The following is a 16970-nucleotide window of genomic DNA, read 5'->3' as shown; positions in this document are numbered from 1 at the left end:
AACAGCGGCAGCTGTTAACATATGTAGCAACATTGTAACTTGAGAGCTCCCCCGCTGGCTCGGGAAAAAAAAAAAAAAAATGTTTTTACGCTTATGGTTTCTCAGTTTTGAATGGGTTAAATCATTTTTAATCTATGTACCATAATATCATTTTCCCGTGGAGTCATGCATTTTTGCTAACAATGTTGGAGGTCGACATTGTTTTGGGGCCTAATGGGTGAAATTGTATATACATAATAAAGATTGATATAAAGATAATATAGTTAGTGCTACTTATATACAATATACATGTATACAATTAAATAATATCATAAATAAAAAATTATATAAACAATTTATTTACCTTTGCCGTGACGAGTTATGGCCATATTCCTTAGTGAGGTTAGTTTAGCCTAGGCTAGCTTAGCCTTCTTCGTATTTCTTGATTATCTCCAGCTTTGTTCCCATTTAAATCATCTTCTTAATATATTTAACATCACTAGCAATCTTGGGACCCATGGCTAAAGAATTAAAGTTTGAATTGAGCACTAAAATACACAATAAATACAATATTGAAAGCACACTCACACGAAATAAACTCTTTAGGCAGCCATCTTTGTGAACCCATGTGCCGACCAATAGAAGACCAGCATCTTAGTGACCCATGACACCGACCAATAGTAGACTAGTATCTTAGGGAGTCATGCCGCTGACCAATAGCGGACCAGCATTGTAGTGACGGGTATAGTGACGTATGAGCGCGTTGCCCCTAGTAGACATGCGCACACGCTGACCGCCATGTTTGAGAAGTTTTTTTGTTTTTTTTTATGTTGTAAGCCGAAAAAAATGTCGTAAAGAGGGGACAACAAAACATCGTAAGGTGAAAAAAAAGGTAAGACCGGGACCATTTAAACCGAGGGTCCGCTGCATATATATATATATATATATATATATACATATATATATATATATATATATATATATATATATATATATATATATATATATATATATATATATAAGAGATCGACCAATCATCTGGGCCTTTAAGGCTGATACAAAAGGATGTTTTTTGTTTCAAATATTGCTAAAAAAAATTTCGACATTGTTATTGCATGATTATTGTTCTGTTTGTGTAAGGGAAAGATTTTCCCAGTAGGAGTACTTCCGGTTTTGCCGATGACGCACTTCCGCTTTGAATTATCAGGCAGGAATGCGGTAAGTTTCATTTTATTATCATTCAAACACATGAGTATCGTTATTTAGGCATTTTTGCGTCGTTTTGCCGATAGAAATATTTCCGGTTTTAACCATGACGCATTTTCGTTTCCGGGTTTGAGCTATTATTTTCTATTTGTGTGATTCAATAAACATGCTTTAGGAATTTCAATGACGGCAATTTTTACGTTTTACTTTGACGCACTGCAAATGAATATCGGCACAATTAATCAATATTTTTGCTCAAGATCATCATACCATCAGAATCTGGTTACACGAGACAGTCTACCAGTCACTCCTAATAAAGCCTAGAAGTTACCATGACAAAATGTAAAACTACCCCCCTTTGATCATCAGTTTTCATAATGAACAAATTTGTTTGACAAAGCTAGCATGCGCTCGCCTCATCTTCTCTATTTGTGAGCTTGCACTGTTAGAGAGCTGCAATTACACCATTAGGACGATCCAAAGCGTCTCTATTGTTCAAAAGGCTGCTGAGGTTCACAAAAAACACAGCAGCTCCACCAACTCTGTTAATTATTTTGTTTTTCCAAGTTAGCACCCAGTGACGTTATTAGATTTTGTCAGTGGCGTACCAAACAGTCATTATATGAAAAGACCGCAGGCTTTTCTGGCTTTCTTTACCTTTCATGAAAACGGTCTTATATTTCCCGATCAACGCAATTAAAAAAGGCTGAAAGTTTGCTAGCTTTTTTGAGCGGCTGCGACGTCACTCAGATGGAGATTTTTCATTGTATTACGGCAGAATGTCAAGGAGTTATCGCAATGCCTCGTCTTTTGTTGGAACAAGGCGTTGAAATGAAGTCAAAATACCGCCGGCGAGAAGTCGATGATGTCATCGGACAAAACCAGGCGCGGTAAAGCATGTGGCCACCACGCTCCAGAGGGTCTGCTTTCTAATCTCTGCCTTCCTTTGTGGTGTTTGCATGTTCTTCCAGTGCTTGCCTGGGTTTTCCCCGGGATCTCTGCAATCACATTCCAAAAATATGCACTTTCTATTCACCGGAGAATTGCCAATGGAGTGTGAGTTTCTGCCCTGTTTTTTTTTTTTTTTTTTTTAACCAATGTGTGCACCATGATTGGCTGGCCTCGAGTTCATTTAGAAGCGTCTTGACCCTTGTGTATCTCTGGAGTGGGTCACAAGGGTCCTTTTGTATGTTGGCATGCCCATAAATCTCAATAAGAACTAGTGGAGTGATGTTTTTTTTCATGGCAGTTTTACAGTAGAAAATAAATGTTTGGGATGACTAAAATCATATAATAATAGTGTGAATGGAAAAAACATACACATTGTGCTAACTTTATTTTATCTTTATAATTATTGTTTTAGTTTGTTTTGTTCTACCATATTTTGACATTTAACTTGCTCAACATTTCTTGATGGATTTAAACCATTTGAACTTCTACATGTTCCAAAGATTCACGCTTCTATGGCTATTATTTATCTTTTTTCTTACTTTCACCGTTTCCTACAATTTACCATTTTTCACCCCAAAAATGCCCATTCATTCCCAATAGGGAATTCCAAAAAATGGGTTTTCATTCAAAACATTTTTTGTTTGTTTTTTTTAATCAACAATTTGCAAATTCTTTTAACCAATATTTTTTTTTTCACATCCCCCTGTTTTTGGCCCTTCAGTGTGAAGTGTAATTGCACCTCCACAGCACCAGGTGGTGTAGTGACGCTCTCATGTCAAGTTTGTGCGGGAGTTGTAAACATGTTAAAATGTTTAAGATAGTGCTGCTTCTGCATTAATATTACAGATCAATTAGACTTATTTTTTCTGAATTATTATTCAATATTATTGCTTTGAATGCACAATATTTTATACATTAAAGCAAAAAATCTGTTTTTTTCTTATCGCTCATCATGTTCCAAACTTAAACTTTACCACCACAATTTTCAGACCCTAAAAATATAGACCCAAAATAACTTTTTTTTCGTTTCTAATTTCTACATTTGACTGATTCTGACCAGTCCAACGTTTAACTGTTCCGCCTCTCCCCATCACTTAAAAAAAAGCGTTATAAACCAATTTAATTTGTTCCAACCTGAAACTGTTCAATTTATAAATAAAAAATATCAAATAAAAACATCTTTCATAATTTCATATTGTGATTTTTTTTCCACGCGCTTCTACATTGCTCAATATCATTCCAAGTCGTTTTATAATATCGCATGATTCCAAAGCATTCCACATCATTACGCATTCTTTTTTCAGCACTCACTTGCAATTTCTCCAGCAACGTCTTCAGCTAATTATTCACTACATTTCTAGATGGCCAATAAATGAATCATTTTAAATTGCCTATTTAATAACCACAATGCAGCCCGAAGTTGTTTTTGTGTCTCACAGCCCCCGTTTCCTTCAAAGTCACAAAGTACCGCCAAGTTTGAACCCTGACCCCAATTCCCCGGCCGCCGCCGCCGTGTCGGATGGCAAGACAAGCAAACTCCCTCTGCAGCTCATTTTGTCCGATTTAACTCTCCATTCCTCACCCTTGAAGTCAGACGTTCTCCCGCTACGAGGATTGCAGGTGCGTTTGAAGGCTGTTAGCCAAACGCTTGATCCACGGCCGGCCTGTCGTTCCGTTGCGCCGCTTATTGCTGTAGGTCCACTGAAGCTTCTCGCACCTTTCCCTAGTAATTAAATAGCATATATCTTGACAGCTTGTGTGTTCCTGCAGGTACTTTGCGCATACGCGCGCGGGCTTACGCCGGCGTCACCTTTTTCACCCGCCCCCCGCTACCCGTCTTTGTCAGATAACTCCTCAGTGGCGGCTTCTCAGCTAGCGGTTTGTGTTCTTTTTACAGCCCGCAGCTGTGGGAGACTCTAAAATAAAACTTGTGTTTGTTTTGATGCCCCCCCCCCCCCTTTTTTTTTTTTTTTTTTAGAAAGGCTTTTCTAGAGCAGGTGATAAAAGTTTTGGGGCGCTCCAGGCGAAAGGTGCGGGAAGACAAACAAGGAAAAGTTTGAAAGCCTTGAAGTGATGATGATTGCTTTGGATTTGTTTTTGTTGTTTTTTTTGAAGGGTTTTGGGGTACTTGTCATTTTGAGGCAGGAGAGCGGCAAGATTTGTTTAAGTCAGGGGTGGCAGTAGTGGGTCACAATGTGGTTATAGTTTCTGTTGGGGGCTGCTTAGTTTTGAAATCAGAGGCCTGAAAAAACTGTCCAAAAGGGAGTAGAAAATGCTCATTTTTTCCCAAGTTATTATTATTTTTTTTAATTTAACTCTTAGTTCCATGGATGAGAATTCTCATCTTTTAGTAATCAAAATAATAATTGATAAAATTCTGATCAAATATGTTTTATTTATTTATTTTTTATGGAGGGTAGCTGACACCCTTGACTCGTACTTATCTAATATTAAACCAATTGAGCACTGTAGTGATAACTGTGACCATTGGATGGCAGTGTTTCCACACTCAAAATACAGCTGTTTTGTACATGCAAGTGTAATTAAAGAATGGAAGTCATTCTTTCAATGGCAGCACCCATATTCACATAGACATAGCACACAATATTCTGTCGGCCTTGAAAGATGAGCGGAAATACTAAATATACTGGCACTCGAGGTTGCCTTTTCCGATAACACTTGGCACCGAAAGAGTTAAAACCAACTTGCAAGTTTGGCGTTTTAGTCAGAAACTTGAAGCCAATTCACTGCATTTCATGGGTCATATAAAATGACACGGCAGGCCGGATCTGGCCCCCGGGCCTTGAGTTTGATACCTATGTTTTAAGTGGTTCTCAACATTTTTTTTCAATGTCAAGTGGGTCATATTCCACCCATCAAATTTTAAATGATCTACATACAAAATACTTCAACCATTTCTGCGTAAATTTACTGTATTTGTCGTGATATTATTAGCCCATCTGTTGGAAAATGTTTTTTGTCATAATGCTAATGCTAAAAACTTGCAGGACAAACAATGTTGCATTAAGTTGTTTCATGTTCCAATTAATTTGCTCTTAGTTTAAAAAGAAAATGCATTTTTACTGTCACTGGTTTAAAAAAGCATACAATTAGATTTGCTGATACCTTTAGGTTTTTTTTTTTTTTTTTTTTTTTGCTGTCTAAATGAGTTCACATATGGAACGGTGAACCGTATCCATTATTATAGTGGCCAATATCGAAAACAGACGTCCAGAAGATTCAGAGATCTTGATGAAGGAAAGTTAAGTATCGAATATGCCAGAATATAAGATTTGCAGTCGGCTATCTTCTTTTTCCATTGCACCACACGCTTGCGTTCTCACTGGCCAATGACTGATAGTTTCCTGTTATCCTGCTGTGCAGCTCCCGCACAAAGGATGCCTCTCCACTTCTTTGCACAAAGCACTCGCAACCAAACATTCAATTCTGGCCATTTGCATGATAGTGTAAGTCACTGTCTAACCACGACATCTGTTTCCCCAAAATAGAATTGTCACGCTATTGTCGAGTCTCACCCCGCAATGATTGTGCTGTCGTTGCAAAAACATAAATGCGCAATAAAGAGGGAAGCGGAATAACGCATTGTGTTGGTCACTTTAGGCTGTGTGGGCCGGTATGTCTTTTAAGTGCGGTTTTGTACTTCATACAAAAAAAAAAAGAGAGACTTTTTGTAAGAGGCGTTTAAAACTCTTGAATATGGTAAGAGAAACGTCCAAATTTGCACAGACACCTGAATTCAACCCTTGTGCAGTATATGCTTTGATCTTTATATCAAGGGCGTTTTACATCAAAGGGAGAGCTGAAATTTCACCCAGGTGGTGACAACATGACAAAGTTCAACATAGCACGACCACTTATTTATCACATTACCAGGAGTGTGCCCTCCCTTGGCTTAAATATTGCAAGAATGATGCGGGGAAAAAAAGGGTCAAAATATTGCTCATGGGTTAACCTGCTCCTATGTTTGACATGCAAGAAAAAAAAAAAAATATTGCATGACTCCGGTAAATCATGTGAGTCATCTTGCTTCTGTGTGAGCCAGCCGGCTTGTCGTGTCAAGAGAAGCTAGTGATGGTTTCCTAAAGTGTCCCTTCGCTTGGCTTGTCACTTTCATTATATAACTTGTGGCCTTCTCAAGAAGCAGTCTTCTATTTCTTGTTTTACTCCTTTTTTTGCGCGTAGTTTTTACATACCCTGTTTGTTTTTTTTTAATCCTTTATTTCGTCTCCTATTCATGCACTGTAAATTTTGGACTATATGCCATTGCTTAATGTTCCAATTAATTTGTTCTTAATTTGAAAATGTACCGTTCCTGTCATAACATTAAAAAAAAGATCACCTTTATGTTACATTTTCCAACACTGACAAGGAAACTATTGTAATTCCCCAAATATAGGACACACCTGTGTACAGGACACAATCCTAATTTTAGGGTCAAATACTGGTAGTTTTTGTCGTTTTTATATACAGTTTTTTATATCCTTTGTTTTCTTTTCATCTCCTATTCATGCGCTGTAAATTTTGGACTATAAGCCATTGCTTAATGTTCCAATTAATTTGTTCTTAATTTGAAAATGTACCGTTCCTGTCATAACATTAAAAAAAAGATCACCTTTATGTTACATTTTCCAACACTGACAAGGAAACTATTGTAATTCCCCAAATATAGGACACACCTGTGTACAGGACACAATCCTAATTTTAGGGTCAAATACTGGTAGTTTTTGTAGTTTTTATATACACAGTTTTTTTATATCCTTTATTTTCTTTTCATCTCCTATTCATGCACTGTAAATTTTGGACTATAAGGCATTGATTCATGTTCCAATTAATTTGTTCTTAATTTGAAAATGTACTGTCCCTGTCATAGCATTAAAAAAAATCACCTTTATGTTACATTTTCCAACACTCTGACATGGAAACTATTGTAATTCCCCAAATATAGGACACACCTGTGTACAGGACACAATACTAATTTTAGGGTCAAATACTGGTATTTTCAATGTTGGACACACCAAAAGCTATGCAAACAACAATGATGAAACACGGACAACGCAAACTCACAATACGAATCGGAATAAATTGAAATCGTCACATCAACCTTGACTAAAGCACCACTAAGAATTAAAACAAAGTTTGCCAAACAGGAAATGGAAATACAGCACCGCCTTCCAGATTAAAAGCATTTATTTCACAAAAAGCTACAAGTAAAGAATTCTTAATTTCTTCATATTTTCTTTTTTTTTCTTCTGTCATTTATATATGAATTGTATATCTCAATATTTTCCTACCTTCACACAGTTCAGTTTCACAGTTTGCGACATTTTAAAACACTTTCTCCTTGAAAGCTACTGTAATGTCAGCCAACGCGGATGGATTCGGACATTCTTTTAATCTGCTTGGTTGTTTTATTGAAAATCATGTCCCATTACCGTAATTACCATAACCAAGAATACGTCCAATATACAAATGCACATCTAAACGTATCATCTCGGTCCATGTGACTGACGAATGCAATCTTTCATGATTGCCGTCGAATAAAAAAATGATAATCTTAAATTACCGTTCATAGGAGGCACCCAGATGTTTTGCCTTCATTTTGGGGAAAAAAAGTACGTCCTATATTTGGTTAATTACAGTCAATGAACAAGCAGATCAACTTGAGTTGTGTTTTGTCTCGATGAAGACAATCGTCTCCCGATTTAATTTCGCAATTCAAGTACATATATACTGCCATTAACAATTGTTTTACGCTGTAGGATAATTAGCAACATTAGAAAATCTTAATGCGAGGAGACTCGCTTTCAGCTATCCTTCACCCCTCTTCAAGCTGCTACTTGTTTTGTCACGCATAAGCAGACGACGGAAACACAATTTATGTCTCATGTTATTAGCAGTGGTTCGTTCCGCGGCTAAAAAAATATATATAATAATAGTCAATGTTACCTATTGTACAGCCGGTAAAGTTTTATTGAGGTAGCCGTGTTAACACAATTATTCGATTTTTTTTTAAAATTATTATTATTATTTCTCTTTGTCTTGCTTGACCAGTGTCTCCGATCATATTAAAAATAAGAAGTTCCCTCCAACTGCTGTGAGAGAGTAGCTGAGTGCAATTAATAATTCAAAGTGAACAGCAGGATAAGACTTTGGAAGGGATTATGTTCTTGTGACATGAAGCCGACTCGACACCGGAGGTTGCGACGCGGGCTCAAGGTAAAAATGTCAGGTAGCTGCAAGGCATTGTTATAATGCTGAGTGACGGCTGAATACAAATTTAAACATTTCGAAGGGCGCCGCGTTTTGCCATTTTGTCATCGGTTTTTCAATACTCTGCCGTACACTATAGAAAGTAACTTAAAGGAAGATTTCGTGCTTTGGAGTTACGGTTCAATTTCTCCCCGTCTCAGTTTTATAACAGGAAGGAAAACTCAGCCACTGGATTAGGAGGTTCGGGTAACCCCTTAGCCCGACCTCTGTGTCCCCATAAATAACACGTTGTAACCCGTAAATACCAATATAAAAGTATTCCTTTGAAGTTGAGGCTGTGAAACGGGTATCCGTTCTCATAACGTCATAAACAGAAATATGAGCCCATTAACTTATTTGATCCCGAAGACATATTTTCATTAGTTCAGTTATTCAAACCCTACTACTTTTTTGTAAGTGTTTTGCTGAAGAATGGTTAAACATTGCCGGTACAAAATGAATTCGGAAAATTGCAAATTGGCGTACGAAATTTAGTGTTTCGGTCGTCAACGATGAACGGTCCATTGTTTTTAAAAGTTTAAAAACGTTTAAAAATGATTTTAAAATGTCCGTCAGTACCAAAAGTGAAAATGAAGTATCCAAAATGAAAAAAAAATAAAATGCTGGTCAAAAAAGTAGAATGTCTTGTCAAAAAAAATATTTGCCGTTTGCTATAACATTTTTTGTGAGAAAACTTTCCTCATGAATATTTACACAACCAGTGACTGGTGAAAATCTTCACCAGTAGACCCAAATAGATTACAAGAAAAACAAGCCTTTTTCCCAGAAAACTTTAGTCAAATCATATCCAACTTTTGCGATGATGCTCTATTTTAAAAATGCAAAGCTTGCATGCAACCCAAAATACAGTTGACCCCCACGCACTGACAAAACTAAGTATTTGACCCGCCTATATCCCTCGGTGTAAATACAGTACAAAATGGGAAAACCTGATGTTACACCCGCAGGGGCTCCCGCAGTTTCCGTTCCAAGCAAAGGACATTTTGACCTTCTGCCAAAGCCCCAGCTGCCCACTGAATCTCACCCCTTTCACCCGGCTCATGTTCAGCCCTCACTGAAAGGCAGAAGCTCTCCAAAATCATTGCACCTCGTCATACAAGCGAGAGGGCAGATGATCCGGACTGGGGAAAAAAAAAAAGAATCATGAGAAAAATGTAGTCCTGCACACCAAGCATCTTGCTCAAAATGTAATGGCAGCAGTGCAGTATTATTTAAACGCAGTTGGTCGTTTTCCTTCACATCGTTTTTGCAGAATTTTAGTCGAGGGACGGCATACTCCCCGTAGTGTGATAACTAAGTGGGCGTGTCGTGTTGAACTTTGCCCTGGTGTCACCATCTGGGTGAAATTTCAGATCCCCAGTGTCTTCTTTGAATGCTTCCCCTTTGATATCAAATTATTTTGATGTAAAGATCAAAATACCGCACAGGAGTAAATAAAATAGGAATGAAGAATCTCACCATGTTGTTGTTCCAGTGGTGGACCCTCAGGGCCAGCAAGGCCTTCTCTGGTGGCCTTACATAACCTGACATCATTATCATGATTATAATAAAAGTCAATTTCATTTTAAACTGCTAAACTAATTAATCTCCTTATTCTGTTCTCTTGGTGTCATATCCATTTGGTTAAGGTCATTCCAATGTTGTTCTGGATTAGAATTTTTATCCAATCAGAATTCTGCTAACTTGTGTCGCCAGACTATACGAAATCTGCTTGAGGGCTTCAGAATCAACAGTTTGGGCGTCTGTGCACTTTAAGTGAACGGGCACATATATTTGATAGTTGAGATCAGCCAATCAGATCTCAAGTTGGCGCACAGTAAGGCCCGCTAGAAGGCCTCACGTTGAACATGACATGTACACGCACTGTGATTGGATGGGAGGCAGCGCTCTGCAGGTCAACCTAGCTACACTGTGTTATTTGGTGGATTTTTATTAATGGTGTAGCCTTCATCAGAGCCAAACTTTAGCAGGAAAATCAAATATACTGTATCTTTTTAACCAACAATGGCTGAAGGAGAGGAAAAAGTTATTTGAAGTCTTTTTGAGGAAAGAAAAAAAGGATGGATTTTGTGTTGAAATAAGTGTTTTGTGGGACAGTCGTTTTGAGTGCAAGCATTTTATTTATTTTTTCATTTTGAATGTTTCTTTTGTTCATGCGTTTTCATGCCTGATGCCGGTTTATTGACGTTTAAATTCTCTGGAAAATAGCCTGTGTTGTACACGATTAAGGTGATGCAATGCCTAGTCATGCGTACGTGTGCTTCTGTGTATGATTTCTCCAGCCGTGGTGTCTAAAATAATGCTAATATGAGGGGTATTTTTTCGAGGCGGACTAAGTAGAACATCGTTGGAGGTCTAAGTGCGAAACGTGCCGACCGCCTCTATTTGGTTCTTTGTTTTAGTGAAGCAACAGCATCTCTACCGGTTGCAGCCCAGTGGCACATTCACTTGCTTTAAGACGTGATAAATCAAAAATGCACATGGTTCTTAACGATCAATCCAATCATTTGTTATGCCCATCCATATTGTACGGTAATAAAAAGGAAACGAAAAGTGCATTTAACGCTGCGGAATAATTGCGCTATATAACTTGCCAACATCCGCAGCATGAATGGGATATCCTATAATTACATTGTTGATTTGTTGGGTGGTCTTTGTCCATTGTTCTCATGGTCCAAGCGTAATGGAGAGGCCAGCTGCATTATCAGCGATTCTCGAAAAAGCTAAAAGTGCCAAAGCAATTTCGCTGCTGACAGTAATAAAAGAATATTTAACCCGCGCATCGTTTCAAGATGAAGAAACTGATAGCTTGCGGGTTAAATTTGGCCGCGCACACGTGTAACTTGAGTTTATTTTCAAAGGAGGACCATTCGGCGGCTCCTCTCAGGGAATGGCCGTCTGAAGGTTCTTTGAAGTCCCTCGTCTCCGTGGGTGGGAATGTGGCACGGCACCGGGCCAATGCCACAAACACAGGGATTGAGTAACGCCTGCCCGTTGTCCCTGCTGTGTTGCAGTCAGCCCAGAAGCCTCGCGCGCGAGCGGTTGCAGTGCTGCGTGACACTTTCGCACAGCTATCACATAGGCAATCCTCTGCCGGAAATAATCCTTTAAGTGTATGTTTGAGAGGGTCTTTTTTATTTTTTTCAATATCTGCATTTTTATAATGTATTCATATGTTGGCTTGCCTGTAAACGAGACAATAGATTTTTGTGTTGATGTTTGCTGTGGTGTTCCACTTTCCAATCATCTTTTCTCATTTCATCCACACTTTACACAGTGGAAGTAACAAACAGAAAATTGACATTAGCTACGGCTAAAATTGTACATATTCACATAAAAGCACATATGTGACATACCGCTTCGAGCTGTAGCGTCTGATGTTCACGTTGTTAGCACGCCGTTAGCAATGACATCACACAGGAAGCACTTCGCATGGCCCAATCACGTGGAAAGTGTATCAGTATGTTGTGTACGTATGTAAACACTCATCATGCACATAGAAATGCTGCATTTTGTCCAAGTCATTAAAGATAGGTGCAGATACCTTTGACTACTGCACTTATAAATTAAATTAGCTAACTAAATGAAAACACGGGCCAAGTAAATTTAGATGCTCAAAATAATCCCAATAATAAATATTATTGCTCCCGTGGACTTTTAAATGATCCCTTGATAGTTGGAAATGTAAAATGTACAAATTGAACATCCTAAAAAGGTGTCTGTCTCTGCAGTCACCACCAACACACCAGCCCCATCTTAAGGCAAACAAGTGAACTGCATTCATATTGCCAAGTAACGCTATTAATATATTTAAAGGGTTTAGGATCATTTTTTATTATTCTTTACATGATATATTTTGATTATTATGTAGAAATGTAATTCTAATATGTATTTGTTAGGGTTAGGGTGTACTCTATGGTATAAATCTTACACATTGTCCCTTAAGCAAATTTTAATCAATTATTAGTCAAAAATTTATTCCAATTTTTTGCCGATCGGACTTTTCAGAATGGGTCTCACTCAAACTGAACGCCATTTCACACTGGTAAATAATAAATTAGGGTGAGAAAAGGCTTTTGTCATGCAAACATGTGGGAAACATTGCCCCCTGGCGGTAGGATGACAAAGTGCTTGTTTTGACATGTACGGTAGCAGGCTTTTTAAACGTTAATACCTCCGAGGATCATCTGAATTCATCATGGCAGCCAATATCGTGATCGCGTTTGAAATCCGATCAATTGCGCTGCCGGGAATCGTGTAGTCGACTATTTAACAAATCGGGCCAACTTTAAATGTTTGCACACGCAGTTAATATCATTGCTTGTTCTGGATGACATTTCCTGGTGTTTATTTCTCGTATCGCAGTTCCTTGACTCCCTTTAATAGGATTGAAGAATTGGCACGCTCCATTGAGCAGACACCTTGAGGTCACGTCGGGTTAAAGATCAAGGAGAGAAAGGCTTCCTTTCTCCTTCCTTCCCGCCTTCGCCGCGTCCGTCTCTTGTTGTCTCCTGCAGCGACTCTCGGTCAACAGACAGGGGCTCTCTGTAGAAGCAGCTGTCTCTAAGCCCGGGATTAAATGATTCATTTACCAGCCGCATTTTAATCCTCTCCGTCACACACTTGCTCTGAGACACCGAGACGCGCGCACTTTGTTGCTCGCGAAATTAAATTACGGCGGATGCATGTGTGGTTAAACAACGGTAGCGCAAGTGGAACCGTGGCGTCAAAGCGAGCGCACATGATAACTTTACAACTTGGTAGTCATGTGTAGGCTCATTTTATGGAAGTCTGATGAGGAGATTGAGCGATGGAGCAGGCAGGGGGTGTGCCATCTGCTTGCAGCATCGTGGCTTTCGGATAGAGCAGATGACGGTTATTGCATACGAGGGACGCACGATGAAATCAAATCCTTATCTTAATAGCATAATTAACGAAGTCATTTGAACTTTGTGTCACTATCTGAAAATGCCTGGAACGCTAGAAACAGTTAGGTCAGTGCTCCTCAATCATTTTTTGGAAAGCTCTCCCCAAGGAAAGAAACGATATTTTGTGCCCCCGCCCCACTTGCGCTGATGATAAATGAGGTCAGTATCTATGAAAATTGTAAAAGTATTCCTAACTTTTACAATCAACAAAATCAAATAAAAGAAGCCAGCAAATGTTAATGTTACTGTTTAGAGTGTTTATACGGTTTACAGCTTATTCGGAATCTGAAAAAACAAAATGCCGGAAAAAAAAAAAGTAAACCCTTATTCAAACTAGAAACATTTTTGACCAACTGAACAATTTAATGCTGAAAAAAAATAAATGAATAAACAAACAATAAATCCATGTGAAATAAAATTGATCTGGAACATTAACACAGAAATGTTAATTTTTTTCAACCTAAAAAAAGGTTTTAAACATTACAGGTTTTTTTTTTCATTAATTATTAAATTGATCTCAAAAATACAGAAAATGTTGTTACTTTTTAGAGGGTTTATACAGGTTACAACTTATTCTGAATCTGAAAAAAATTGCTTAGAGTGTATCAAAGAGCCTGCAATTAAAAAAAAAAAATCCTTATTCAAATATTTTAGACATACAGAACCATATTATGCTGAAAAAATAGAAGCGAATGAATACATATTAAATACATATAAACTTATCTGGAAAATTAAAACCGACATTTTAAATATTTTAAATATTTATGAAACTGCAGATTTTTTCGAAATCTAATTATGAATTTGATCTCGAAAATGCAGAAAAATTGTTGTTACTTACTTAGAGGGTTTATACAAGTTACAACTTATTCTGAATCTGAAAAGGTGCATCATAGTGCCTGAAAAAAAATAAAAAACAAAAGTAAATCCTTCTTCAAAGATTTTTGACATACTGTGGCCTTACTTCAAATATTATGAACTCCAAGGTCGTATTAGCTTAATAGATGATCTGTACTGGGCTTTTTACTTTTGAGCCACTGACATTCCGACACCAGAAGCGTTTGGCAAACAAATCGCACACCGCAGGAAAAGAAACCTCCAAGTCTTCGCTGTATCAACACGCGCTTATGTGGTTTCAAGCAGCTTTTGGTACACACAAAGCCTCCGACATTGGACACAGAACAGAAGAGACAATTTGCTGACTTATGTTGATGAAGTTGTAGCCTTTCCCAAACTATAAAACATCCCTCATGGATGTCAAATTTTCCTTCTGTTGTCTGTTGAATCAAATTGAAATTTCCACAGAAATCGTTTTATCTCTTATGAAGCCTATTTTTTTTATGATGTGAAAATTGATGTTGGTTTCACCCACTGGTGCAAGATGATACCGTGAAGATAAAAAAAAATAAAAAATGAAAAGGACCAAACCATTAATCTACTGTTTAAAATACTGTAATGCGCTTGCGTGTGTTAAAGCATTCACTCAGGCGTGTTTCTGTCCGATCACTTTTTTCCTTGAAAGAAAAGTAGAAAAAACTGTTAATTTGTTTCACGTTGTCCCGGGCTGCGGTCAGCCAAAACTTATGCTTGAAAAAGCTCCCTCGTGCCTAACAATGAACATTACAATACGCAGAAATGTGTATGCGAAGATCAGCACTGCAACTTACAGGCGGAAGTGTTCACGTTAGCATTAGCGTGTAGCTTTCATGCTACCCCAAATAGATACCCAATGGGCGTGGGTTCCCATCAGAGCGGTTACCAAAAGTTCAGCTTCGTTCTATCGTAATCAATCAGTCTTTTGTTTCTTTTCAAAGTTGCTTTACTTACAGCGCAGATGTTAGCACATAGCTTCAATGTTTTGACATGAGGTTGTGACTTCTTCTTCATGAATTTTTTAAACGTATATTATTACGTTTCCAGAATGTGTCCAGAATGTGACAATACAGTGCCTTTTTATTCTATTCAAGTCCTTGCAGTTCACTGCACTCGTTGCAAAAAAGTTGGACAACCACAGATTTTGATTGGCGCATTTTCCCTGTCTCTGGATATTTATCTTTTGTCCTATTTATTTGTGTTATATGTTTTCTTTCTTAGTAGAGGATCCAAAAGCAAGTTACCGGTATTTTACTTGATCTTAATCAAATTTACGATTTATTTCCAGTTGACCCCCATCATTTTCGAGAAATTGGAACTAATTGGAAGTAGGCTATTAGTGCAGAGGAAAAATCTAACGTGCAGTGGACCCCCGGTTTACAACGTCCCTCACCTTACCGTTATTTGTCCCCTTTGATTGGGGTGTTTTCCTTCCTCTGCATATTTTGCTTTCATTGTATTTAATTGTTTATTTATCATGTGTTCAATCCAAAATATGTATTTTTGAACAAATTGAGAAAGATGAAAGGAAACTTGATGCTATAAAATGCTATATTTTGATACATAGAGGACTCAAAAATCTTTTTTTATTGACTTTTCAAAAGTTGACCCCCACTTTCGCAAGGAATTGGGACCAGGCTTGTTTGCGCAGCAAAAATCTAGATCTAATATCTAATTGACACAAATTATTTTTTGATATAAAGCATGATTTACCTGTCCAGCCTGCATGAGGATAAATTTTTTCTCCATGCGGCCCCTGAGGCAAAATGGAGAAAAGTTTGACACCCCCGGTTTAAACTGTTAAGCTTTCCAACGTGCCAGCGTGTGTGGCTCTCTGCTATCTCAAGGCCAAGGATACTTCATGACTTGGACCCTCTTTGGAGGAGGGGGAAAAAATGCTAATATATAGAACAAAGTGAAAAAACATAATGGCTCTTTTCACCACAGGAGGAAATCTTCTTTTTATGTGGTCCTCAGGGCCACATGCTCGCAAGCCGCATATAGCAAACGACAGCCAGCCTTGCTCCACCGCAGAGCAATTTTGCTGCATATGAAGTCTGCTAAATGTCTTAAGATGAAAGAAAGCTTTGCGGCCCCTCAGATGGAAGGCTTTGGGGTGCGCTGTTTAAAGGTTAAGACACACTTAAGACACTCCGCGTAACACCAAGAATGTCATCTTTCCCTCTTAATCAACCACATCGCTTTAAATAAGGGCCATTCCATCTAACCCAGGAAACTGACAGATGTAATTTAGCAGTCTTTGGAAAAAAAAGGCAAATCTGACTCATGATTTGAGAGAATATGAAAAAAAAATTGCCAGGCTTTAGAAAGCACGTTATATATTAGGTGATGACATGTGTGGAATTGATTATAGCAAATTGTTTCGTAATGGAATGCAATCTTTTTCTGGAGTCCAGACATTCAATCGAATGAACTTATTTGAAGTTTTAGCCCTCAATAAGTTTTTTTTAGATTCAAATATCTGGCTAAAAGAGAGTCTAAAAATGGCTGCACCTTAAAAATGGCTGCATCTTAATGCGATAAGAAATAATAAAAATAATCTAACACCATAATTCCCCAAATATAAGATGCACTTTTTTCCCAAAAAATTAGATAGAAATTATATAATAAATGTTAACTTAAAAATTTGATGTTTTTTTTTTCTCGACACTATTCGAGGAAGAATGATCCGTCAGTCACATAAGCCGGGTTTTGATGCACAGATGTGCATTTTTATATCGTATT

The 16970-nt window shown here is 37.8% G+C and overlaps 1 protein-coding gene across 4 annotated transcripts in view; it reads left to right on the top strand.

Annotated features, from left to right (window-relative positions):
• The window catches only part of mmp17a (matrix metallopeptidase 17a), a 100276-nt gene that overhangs the window by 27551 nt on the left and 55755 nt on the right, over positions 1-16970 (top strand). The window contains exon 1 of one of the 4 annotated variants that reach the window (XM_088435682.1): positions 8300-8373. The exons of the other annotated variants lie outside the window; for them this stretch is intronic. Within the exon in view, the coding sequence (XP_088291808.1) occupies positions 8332-8373 (42 nt within the window). The 5' untranslated portion in view covers positions 8300-8331. Of the gene's footprint in view, positions 1-8299; positions 8374-16970 lie in introns of those variants that run through there. 4 annotated transcript variants of the gene reach the window in all.

This window comes from Hippichthys cyanospilos, chromosome 15 (assembly GCF_059441005.1).
Source record: "Hippichthys cyanospilos isolate Australia breed blue-spotted pipefish chromosome 15, RoL_Hcya_1.0, whole genome shotgun sequence".
Lineage (NCBI taxonomy): Eukaryota > Metazoa > Chordata > Actinopteri > Syngnathiformes > Syngnathidae > Hippichthys > Hippichthys cyanospilos.
The sequence above is the reverse complement of the archived record's forward strand: the minus strand, read 5'-3'. Positions and strand labels throughout refer to the sequence as shown.